The following is a 12,387-nucleotide window of genomic DNA, read 5'->3' as shown; positions in this document are numbered from 1 at the left end:
GTATCTATGTCTATAATTACCTGGTATATCTGTATCTATGTCTATAATTACCTGGTATATCTGTATCTATGTCTATAATTACCTGGTATATCTGTATCTATGTCTATAATTACCTGGTATATCTGTATCTATGTCTATAATTACCTGTTATCTGTATATCTGTATCTATGTCTATAATTACCTGTATATCTGTATCTATGTCTATAATTACCTGTATATCTGTATCTATGTCTATAATTACCTGTATATCTGTATCTATGTCTATAATATACCTGTATATCTGTATCTATGTCTATATTACTACTGTATATATCTGTATCTATGTCTATAATTACCTAGTATATCTGTATCTATGTCTATAATTACCTGGTATATCTGTATCTATGTCTATAATTACCTGGTATATCTGTATCTATGTCTATAATTACCCGGTATATCTGTATCTATGTCTATAATTACCTAGTATATCTGTAACTATGTCTATAATTACCTGGTATATCTGTATCTATGTCTATAATTACCTGGTATATCTGTATCTATGTCTATAATTACCTGGTATATCTGTATCTATGTCTATAATTACCTGGTATATCTGTATCTATGTCTATAATTACCTGGTATATCTGTATCTATGTCTATAATTACCTGGTATATCTGTATCTATGTCTTAATTACCTGGTATATCTGTATCTATGTCTATAATTACCTGGTATATCTGTATCTATGTCTATAATTACCTGGTATATCTGTATCTATGTCTATAATTACCTAGTATATCTGTATCTATGTCTATAATTACCTGGTATATCTGTATCTATGTCTATAATTACCTGGTATATCTGTATCTATGTCTATAATTACCTGGTATATCTGTATCTATGTCTATAATTACCTGGTATATCTGTATCTATGTCTATAATTACCTGGTATATCTGTATCTATGTCTATAATTACCTGGTATATCTGTATCTATGTCTATAATTACCTGGTATATCTGTATCTATGTCTATAATTACCTGGTATATCTGTATCTATGTCTATAATTACCTAGTATATCTGTATCTATGTCTATAATTACCTAGTATATCTGTATCTATGTCTATAATTACCTGGTATATCTGTATCTATGTCTATAATTACCTGGTATATCTGTATCTATGTCTATAATTACCTGTATACTGTATCTATAATTACCGTATACTGTATCTACATAATTACCTAGTATATCTGTATCTATGTCTATAATTACCTAGTATATCTGTATCTATGTCTATAATTACCTGGTATATCTGTATCTATGTCTATAATTACCTGGTATATCTGTATCTATGTCTATAATTACCTGGTATATCTGTATCTATGTCTATAATTACCTGGTATATCTGTATCTATGTCTATAATTACCTGTATATCTGTATCTATTCTATATTACCTGTATATCTGTATGTCTATAATTACCTGTATATCTGTATCTATGTCTATAATTACCTGATATATCTGTATCTATGTCTATAATTACCTGTATATCTGTATCTATGTCTATGATTACCTTATTGTATCTATGTCTATAATTACCTGTATATCTGTATCTATGTCTATAATTACCTGAGTATATCTGTATCTATGTCTATAATTACCTGTATATCTGTATCTATGTCTATAATTACCTTATGTCTATAATTACCTGGTATATCTGTATCTATGTCTATAATTACCTAGTATATCTGTATCTATGTCTATAATTACCCGGTATATCTGTATCTATGTCTATAATTACCTAGTATATCTGTATCTATGTCTATAATTAACTTGTATATCTGTACCTATGTCTATAATTACCTGGTATATCTGTATCTATGTCTATAATTACCTGATATATCTGTATCTATGTCTATAATTACCCGGTATATCTGTATCTATGGCTATAATTACCTAGTATATCTGTATCTATGTCTATAATTACCTGATATATCTGTATCTATGTCTATAATTACCCGGTATATCTGTATCTATGTCTATAATTACCTAGTATCATATCGTAATACAAGGTAATTATAATACAGACAACCTACATAATGCGCTAGCTGATTAACCTGTTTATCTATGATTAACCTGTATATCTATGATTAACCTATAAGTCTATGATCTACCTATATGTCTATGATTCACCTGTATGTCTATGATTGACCTGTATATCTATATAATTAACCTGAATATGTATGATTTACCAGTATATCTATGATTAACATGTATATCTATGATTAACCTGAATATGTATGATTAACCTGTATTTCTACGATTAACCTGTATATCTATGATCAACATGTATATCTATGATTAACCTGTATTTCTATGATTAACCTGTATATCTATGATTAACCTGTATGTCTATGATTAACCTGTATATCTATGATTAACCTGTATATCTATATGATAAACCTGTATATCTATGATTTACCTGTATTTCTATGATTAACCTGTATATCTATAATTAACCTGTATATCTATGATTAACCTGTATATCTATGATTAACCTGTATATCTATAATTAACCTGTATATCTATGATTAACCTGTATATCTATGATTAACCTGTATATCTATGATTAACCTGTATATCTGTGATTAACCTGTATGTCTATGATTAACATGTATATCTATGATTTACCTGTATATCTATGATTTACCTGTATATCTATATGATAAACCTGTATATCTATGATTAACCTGTATATCTATAATTAACCTGTATATCTATAATTAACCTGTATGTCTATGATTAACCTGTATATCTATAATTAACCTGTATGTCTATAATTAACCTGTATATCTATAATTAACCTGTATATCTATAATTAACCTGTATATCTATAATTAACCTGTATGTCTATGATTAACCTGTATATCTATGATTAACCTGTATGTCTATGATTAACCTGTATATCTATGATTAACCTGTATATCTATATGATAAACCTGTATATCTATGATTTACCTGTATTTCTATGATTAACCTGTATATCTATAATTAACCTGTATATCTATGATTAACCTGTATATCTATGATTAACCTGTATATCTATAATTAACCTGTATATCTATGATTAACCTGTATATCTATGATTAACCTGTATATCTATGATTAACCTGTATGTCTATGATTAACATGTATATCTATGATTTACCTGTATATATATGATTTACCTGTATATCTATATGATAAACCTGTATATCTATGATTAACCTGTATATCTATAATTAACCTGTATATCTATAATTAACCTGTATGTCTATGATTAACCTGTATATCTATAATTAACCTGTATATCTATGATTAACCTGTATATCTATGATTAACCTGTATATCTATGATTAACCTGTATGTCTATGATTTACCTGTATATCTATGATTAACCTGTATATCTATGATTAACCTGTATATCTATGATTAACCTGTATATCTATGATTAACCTGTATATCTATGATTAACCTGTATATCTATGATTAACCTGTATGTCTATGATTAACCTGTATATCTATATGATAAACATGTATGTCTATGATTAACCTGTATATCTATGATTTACCTGTATATCTATGATCAACCTATATATCTATGATTAACCTGTGTATCTATGATTAACCTGTATGTCTATGATAAACCTGTATGTCTATGATTAACCTGTATATCTATGATTAACCTGTATATCTATATGATAAACATGTATGTCTATGATTAACCTGTATATCTATATGATAAACCTGTATATCTATGATTAACCTGTATGTCTATGATTTACCTGTATATCTATGATTTACCTGTATTTCTATGATTAACCTGTATATCTATAATTAACCTGTATATCTATGATTAACCTGTATGTCTATGATTAACCTGTATATCTATATGATTAACCTGTATGTCTATGATTAACCTGTATATCTATGATCAACCTATATATCTATGATTAACCTGTATGTCTATGATAAACCTGTATGTCTATGATTAACCTGTATATCTATGATTAACCTGTATATCTATATGATAAACATGTATGTCTATGATTAACCTGTATATCTATATGATAAACCTGTATATCTATGATTAACCTGTATGTCTATGATTAACCTGTATATCTATATGATAAACCTGTATGTCTATGATTAACCTGTATATCTATATGATAAACCTGTATGTCTATGATTAACCTGTATATCTATGATCAACCTATATATCTATGATTAACCTGTATATCTATGATTAACCTGTATATCTATATGATTAACCTGTATGTCTATGATTAACCTGTATATCTATGATTAACCTGTATATCTATGATCAACCTATATATCTATGATTAACCTGTATATCTATGATTAACCTGTATGTCTATGATTAACCTGTATATCTATGATTAACCTGTATGTCTATGATTAACCTGTATATCTATATGATAAACCTGTATGTCTATGATTAACCTGTATATCTATATGATTAACCTGTATATCTATGATTTACCTGTATATCTATGATCAACCTATATATCTATGATTAACCTGTATATCTATGATTAACCTGTATGTCTATGATTATCCTGTATATCTATATGATAAACCTGTATGTCTATGATTAACATCTATGTCTATGATTGGTAAACCTTGATTCTGCTTAGCGCTCAGTAATAAGGAAATGGGACGACTGGTTTTCCGGTTGTCAGAAGAATGTTGCCGGGTTTGGTGTGTTGCTTGGGGTCTTCGGTGGCATGCTTCAGTGATACATCACTAAAAAGGGGGCAAGAGTTCTACTATACGGAAGGACTTATCACGATTTGTCACAGATCCGAGAGGCCGTACTTTAAAGGCTGTTAATATGATAACCAATCAACCAACCAAACAAACCAGATATAACCGGTGTTTATGATTACGTTTTTCTGTATTTGCATATTACAGAGTTATCTGCCCTTGTGGGTAGGTATTAATTGTGACGTCATGTGTTCGCGAGCGTAACATCATACTTTTCGGAGAAAACGACGTAAATTGCGCTCACAAAATAATGATGTAGCAATTAAAACCTACCCGCACGGGAGCTAACTCTGTAATTTGCAAAGACGGAATAGGATTTATGCTTACCTTGTATGATTTCAGAATCCCCATTCTGTCCCGATGATTGGTGTTACAATGGAGGAAGCTGTATGGAAGGCAATACCACTGTTTACTGTGTCTGTACCAGCAATTTTACTGGAAGCATGTGTGAAACAGGTCGGTACTCTTAAGTAGGTCAATATTGTGAAGAAGGTCAAATCTGTTCTGTAAAATATGTCACTTGTAAATGCAAAAGAGTTCTGTTCATAAAGTCAAGGCCGTAATGCAAGTCAAGTGCTATTTTTAATTTCTTGCCATATCTTACCGGAATGTTTCAATAGTTTTGCCAATGACAACATAAAGTAGTCTTATCATTATGCATATGTTTTAACTGTAAACCGCCTTGCTGAATAGTATCTGCTATAGTAAATCAAGACGGAAATTTTCCAAAGACAAATTCAATAAAGTAAGCTTAATTGTAAAATCAAATTGCTATGAAAAAGTCTCTCAACATGAAAACATGACATTACGTCACCGCAACGGTATCCTGATTAATTTCATTAGGATAATTACCAACACTGTGTTTACTTTTCTTTTTGTAGACATTTGTGGAGCTGCATTTTGTGAAAATGGAGGAATATGCAACACGGTCGACTGTGACTGTAGTGGCACATATTACACTGGACCACACTGTACCTTGGGTATGTAATAAGTATGATAGTTTGTCTGTCTGTGTATCCCTTAGTGAGTGTATCGCGTGTATCTAATATCCATATTAGATTGTCATGTATCCCTCAGTGAGTGTATCGCGTGTATTTAATATCCATATTAGATTGTCATGTATCACTCAGTGGTTCGGTCCGCTGTCCTGATATTGTCAGAACATTTGTCTGCCTGCTTTCTAAGTATATATCCATTAGTGGCGCTCTCCAAAGCCACTGAAACAAATTCAATGGAATTTTGCTCAAACACTTGAAGACCTAAGGTCAATCAAAATTGTAAATTACGTGTATATGGGCAGTAGAAGGGATCAGAATTGAGTACAGAACTCTTCTTCTCAACTCTATATGATAGGTCTAGTAATACAATTCACTGTTGTAATTCAGATAGGATAGATTACCTTGTTGGACCATGTTGCTATATAATAGATCTCGTAATTCACTGTTGTGTTTCAGATCAGATAGATTACCTTGTTGGACCATGTTGCTATATAATAGGTCTCGTAATTCACTGTTGTGTTTCAGATAAGATAGAATACCTTGATGGACCTAATGGCACCTTTAGCTCACCAAACTTCCCAGGAATGTACCCTATCTTAGTGGAGAAAACCTGGATCATAACAATGGACCCGGGCCAATTCGTCCTGTTGTCTTTCTTAAACTTCTCCACGGAATCTAACTATGATGACGTAACTGTATACGACGGAGAAGATTCATATTCATCTGAGTTGAATTCGTAAGATTACGTCTATATAAAACACAGTTCAGGGTGGTAATGGAATCAGTTATTTTCGTTCGGGGTCAAATGTTACGGAAGGCAATAAAAGTTGCAATTTAGTTAGGATTTAAATTTGAGAGATGATATGAATACAATACGTACATTATTATGTATATGCTAGCGTGTTGTCGCTATAATTTTAATGCTACGAGACAGATATCTTGGCTTCGATTAAGATAGATAATTAGGACTGTTTTGAAAATATGTCTGTGCTCTAATTTTAACTTACCTAAATATGGTACTAATTTTGTTACAAAATGGCCGTAGTGTACGTTCATATATGTCCCTTTCAACAGATTCAAGTTTCGCGGGGAGAATGTTCTTTAATCTAGGTCAAGAAAGGAAAAAAACCACCAAAATTATACAAGTTTACAGTAAGTGTTGCAAGCAACACACGTCCCCTGCCATCAATTACACTTTAATTCTTATATATGATCAGTTATTATGATTATTACTTATAATTAGTTATGCTATCATTGTATGAAGTTTGAACAAATTATGTCTCAATTTATCGTCCGGAAACGAAAATTTGTGACAGTCATACAATTATTTCACAGTATTTAGTGGATGGTTTCTTCTATCAGAGTTTGTTCCCATGAAAACCTACCTCACGTAACGAAATAAAATCTCACGAGAGTTGAAACATTAAAATGTTATCAGGCACAACTAAGTCACTTGGTAGAGCCCTCTATATCACCCACTGGTATTAGTGCTATATGCATGTCTGGTGTAATGCAATAGTTAGCTGTTACTTTTAAACATAACGAAAACTAATGATACTGTTCTCCCATCAGTACTGAACATCTACATGTATTATATCTGTATGACCCGTGGTAAGGACGTTATAATGTACACTACAGTACATATGTAAATACTGTACATCTCCGTGTATCATATCTGTATGATCTGTAGTAACAATTTCGTTTCCAGAGGGTAACTAGAAAATAATATCAACGGATTTTATTCAAACACAATGGTAGCGTATGGGAAAATAAAGCTAGGGATGGAATTTGGGATCGAAAGGTAAATTACAAAGTTCACTGTTACTAAAATACAAATATAGATTGTTTAAAAAGATGAGCAAACTTCACACAATGTTAGCGTTTCAGAAAATACAGCTTGAGATTGAATTTGTTGTCAAAAGGTCAACTACAAAGCTCGAAGCTCACTGCTACTAAAAATATAAAAAAAATTTACAAAATATTAGTTTCCCGACAATAACTTGAGTATAAAGATCAACGTATTTTTATCAAACTTCACACAATGGTACCATATGACAAAATACAGCTTGGGATGGAATTTAGTGTCAAAAGGTCAGCTACACAGGTCACTGTTACTAAAAATAGATTGTTTCGCAAAATATCAGTTTCCAGAAGATACCTTGAGAACACATTTACGGATTTTGATCAAACTTCACACAATGGTAACATATGAGAAAATGCAGCATAGGATTAGATTTGGGGTCAAAAGGTCAACAACAAAGCTCACTGTTACTAAAAATTGTTTGACAAATCCTTTTAGTTTCCGGATGATAAGTTAAAAACACACATCGACATAATTTGTTTAAACTTCATAGAAAGGTAACATAGCTTGGGATTGGATTTGGAGTCAAAAGGTCAACTACAAAAGATCACTGCTACTAAAAATGGATTGGTTCACAAAATGTTAGTTTCCAGACGATAACTAAAGAAAACAGCAATGCATTTTGATCAAAATTTACAAAATGGTAGTATATGGAAAAATACAGCTTTGAATTGAATTTGGGGTCAAAAGATCAACTACAAAGGTCACTGTTACTTATAATAGAGTGTTTAACATTTTTCGTTTCCAGGCATCTTGAGAAAAAGTTCAACGGATTTTAATCAAGCTTCCCAAAGTGGTAACATATGAGAAAATACAGATTGGGATTGAATTTTTGGTCAAAAGGTCAACTACAAAGGTCACTGTTACTAAAAATAGATTGTTTCACAAAATATTAGTTTCCAGGCGACAACTTGAGCAAACATCAACGGATTTTGAACAAACCAATTCACACAATGATAGCATATGAGAAAATACAGCTTTGGATTGAATTGGGGTCAAAAGGTCAGCTGCAAAGGTCACTCTTACTTCAAATAGATTGTTTCACAATGTTAGTTTCCAAATGATAATTTGAGAATACATAAACGGAATTTGTTCAAACGTCATACAATGGTTACATAAGAGAAAGCATATAGCTAAGGATTGATTTTTTGATCAAAAGGTCACTGTTACTAAAAACAGTTTGTTTCACAAATTTTCGTTTCCGGACGATAACTTGAGACACAACTTGTTCAAACTTCATACAATGATAGCATAACTAAGCAATAATTATAATAACTGGTCATATATAAGAATTAAAGTGCAATTGATGGCACGGGAGGTGTGTTGCTTTGACACTTACTGTAAGCTTGTTCAACCTTAAAGAAATACTTGAACTTAAATGAGAAACACGTATCAATGTGTGGAACATATTGTTTCCTCCGACATTTTTAAATTTTAGGTCATCTGAGACGAAGACTGAAGTGACCTTTTCTAATCGCCTTTTGTCTGTCGTCGTGCGTCGTCTGTCGTATGGCGATAAACAATTTACTTTTTCGACTTCTTCTCCAAAACTACTCAACCAAATTTGTTGAAATTTTTCAGAAACCTTTCATAGCCAAAGGTCAACCAAAAATGTGAATTATATGGTCCTAACCCCCCAGCTTGAAAATCGCCTTTTTCGATGTCGCTTTGCTTATAGGACAGTTAAGAGCTAGTACATGCCGTTATTCTCTTTGGTAAAATAATAATTTTTGGTAGTGGCATGACTTTGACATATGTATAGAATTTGAAACTTTTTGTTTAAAAAGGATCGTCAGATACACATTTTTGTATTACATACTTCAAATTGTCGCTGAACTCCACATTACATCCGTAACTAAAATTAAGGATCACAAAATATAAATATACCGCAAAAATATTATGATTATATTCACTTTTCTCTTTAACTAGTAGTTAAATAATATGACCCAATTCCAAATTTAGAGTCAGAATGACTGTCTCAAATATATTTGTCCTAATCCTCTTCAAGGTTGAGTGTCACATTTAAGATGCTAACCTCCGTAACATGTTTTTTTTTATAAAATTAAAACGGGTATGTATCAATTGCTCACATTTTCGAATCGTGTTATGGTGAAGGAACAAAATCATAATAAAAACACGACTCTTGATCAGAATTATCTCGAATGATTCTCAAGGGAACATATGTTTTCTAACCTCCATAATGCCTTACATCCCTAACGAAGTATTATTGGCAAAGATGAACAACCTGAAGAATCGTTTTTGCTGTCCAATCATTGGTTTTGAACATCACCAATAGATTTAGTGGATGATTTTTGTCAGAATGAAGTAGCGATTTAATAAAATATGATGGATGGAAAGGAAAACTAGGTGTTTTAGGTATTGACATATTTACACTTATGCTGCATATCAATATTTGTGAACAAATATACGTATACAGTCCATAAAAACCAATTAAAACATCATTGACTACAAAATTACAGAGCTCAAAGGAATTATACATGTTAGTTAGGACCAAATGTTATGGATGTTAGTATATTCTATAACGATTTATTTTTGCTTCATATAATCGCAAACGCTTTTGGTACGCATAATGTCTGTTCAAAATTAAAAAGTACCTGTAATTATAGCATCCATATTAAAAAGTACCTGTAATTATAGCATCCATATTAAAAACAATTTTACTGTGAGTTATGTAACCTCTTACTATCAGCTTGCGTTACGGATGTTAGAGAGAAATTATTTGGCGTAAATAATTTGAAAATTACTTCACAGCGATCAAAACTGAGACAAGCCATCGATAAGTTGTTTTTTTATTGAATAATACGACAAGTATGTTATAGTTACACCATCAATCTCTATATAATATAACTGGTTTGATTATTTTAGTCATTATCTAGTTATTTTTTTATAGTGTTACGGATGTTAGAAACATTGAAATTGCGGTAAAAATAGCTTGAATGAGTTTTATCAGAAATTCTAAACATATTCTGGCAAGGGTTTGGAGTGTATATGTTCGTCTATTAATATTTTGAACACAGAAGCTTACTGTTCTTTGTAAATAGGATCACACGTCGTTCAATTCATTGTTCCCGTCGATCTTTCTATAACTAGAATAATATGCCAGACCATCTTTTCGTTTGTCCAAATACTCTTATTGCAAGATATGAATAAATCTCGCGACGATGACGTTATTTTCTCTAAATTTTGAATGTGAAATTAGTGATTTATAAAAAAAATGACTTCCGTAACAAAACATAAGCTGGTTTGAATGATGCATCAGATCCAAACTTAATCATCAAATTATTTGAAAGTTTGAATATACTTTTTAAATATAGTCGAGACTAATTTTCAAATTGATATTCTGGATATATAGGGTTTTGTTGCCTTTGTTTTGCTTGATACTTATAGAATATGACAAATTTGTATTATTACATAATATATCACACTTGTAGCTGCTACCAAAGTGAAATCAAGTTGCTATCAAATAACCCAATGCATCATCAGATGAATAAACCTCCATAACACGTATAAATATAACTAATAATGAATATAACACAAAGGGATTTTTCTTAAGCTTAATGAATATATTTAATATTATTAACATCCGTAACGAAAATAAGATATGCCAAGGTTTCACATGTCGTTATTTAAATTCTAATAGAGATGTGTGTGTGAACATTTCACAGATTTTTCTGTACATTTTCTTCTTCGAAAAAAATCTATACCATTGATATTTTGAACGACTTTATTTTTTCCTCGTTTTTATATTAAAGTGGGACTTTTTGGAATGGCTGGGGAACCAAATACTCTTCATAGATTAAATTTGGTTAAGGCCCTTTACCAAAATTGTGAATTTCATGGCCTTAGTATCTCGGACTTTCCCCTGAGTAGGGGGTAATCTATTATAGTTTTATTGGAAAAACACATTTGCTTACTTTTCATAGGAAATGAGTCTTCGTTAGAATTAGCATTTTAGCATCGTATCAATATTGGTCCTGGCCTACCCCCAGGGGTAGATGGGCGAGCCAAAAGAGATCGAAATGACTAAAATTAGGAGGAAAAACTCTTCTGAATTAACAGATTTGATGGAACCAGATACGCTTCATAGATCGAAAAGTCAGTTATAAAAACACTGACAGATTCCAAGGGCATGATGGGCTAATATATAGTGTTTATATATGTCTTTGTTTTATTCTGTATCCGAACTCACGTGACCGCTAAGGCCCATGGACCTCTTGTACTTTTTGAATGTTTATGTTAATACAGTTGAACTTGTGACATTGTGAATTCTATTGTTAACAGTATATCAGGCAGTTACCAGACCTTTAGTCCAGGGCCATATAAGTCTTCTGGTCGCTACATGGCTGTTCACTTTTCGAGCGATCGTGCAACAGTTGACACTGGATTCCTAGCTACCTACACTTCAGGTACTATGAATGTGATAGAAAAAGGCATTGATGAACAGAGTTAGACAAAAAAGTATTGTAATTAATGTAAAGGCTGAGTGAGATGAACTTAAACAAAAGTTGAATAAGAAATAATTCAATGTTGAATGAATTCGATTCCATGCAGGTACACTGGATGGATTGTGGGAAGGTGAAATATAATGGATTGTGGAAAGGTCGAATGTAATGGATTGTGGAAAGGTCGAATGTGATGGATTATGGAAAGGTCGAATGTGATGGATTATGGAAAGATGAAATGTGATGGATTGTGGGAAGGTGG

General features: G+C 31.5%; 1 protein-coding gene across 4 annotated transcripts in view; it reads left to right on the top strand.

The window, feature by feature from the left end:
* Nucleotides 1–12,387, top strand: part of LOC138309056 (uncharacterized) — a 224,345-nt gene that overhangs the window by 80,375 nt on the left and 131,583 nt on the right. For all 4 annotated transcript variants that reach the window (XM_069250180.1, XM_069250182.1, XM_069250181.1 and 1 more), the window contains 4 exons: nt 5,146–5,259; nt 5,685–5,783; nt 6,327–6,537; nt 11,965–12,089. In XM_069250180.1, coding sequence (XP_069106281.1) covers nt 5,146–5,259; nt 5,685–5,783; nt 6,327–6,537; nt 11,965–12,089 — 549 coding nt within the window. The remainder of the gene's footprint in view (nt 1–5,145; nt 5,260–5,684; nt 5,784–6,326; nt 6,538–11,964; nt 12,090–12,387) is intronic.

Source organism: Argopecten irradians, chromosome 15 (genome assembly GCF_041381155.1).
Source record: "Argopecten irradians isolate NY chromosome 15, Ai_NY, whole genome shotgun sequence".
Classification (NCBI taxonomy): Eukaryota; Metazoa; Mollusca; class Bivalvia; order Pectinida; family Pectinidae; genus Argopecten; species Argopecten irradians.
Note: the sequence above shows the minus strand (reverse complement) of the source record. Positions and strands in the feature narration are given on the sequence as shown.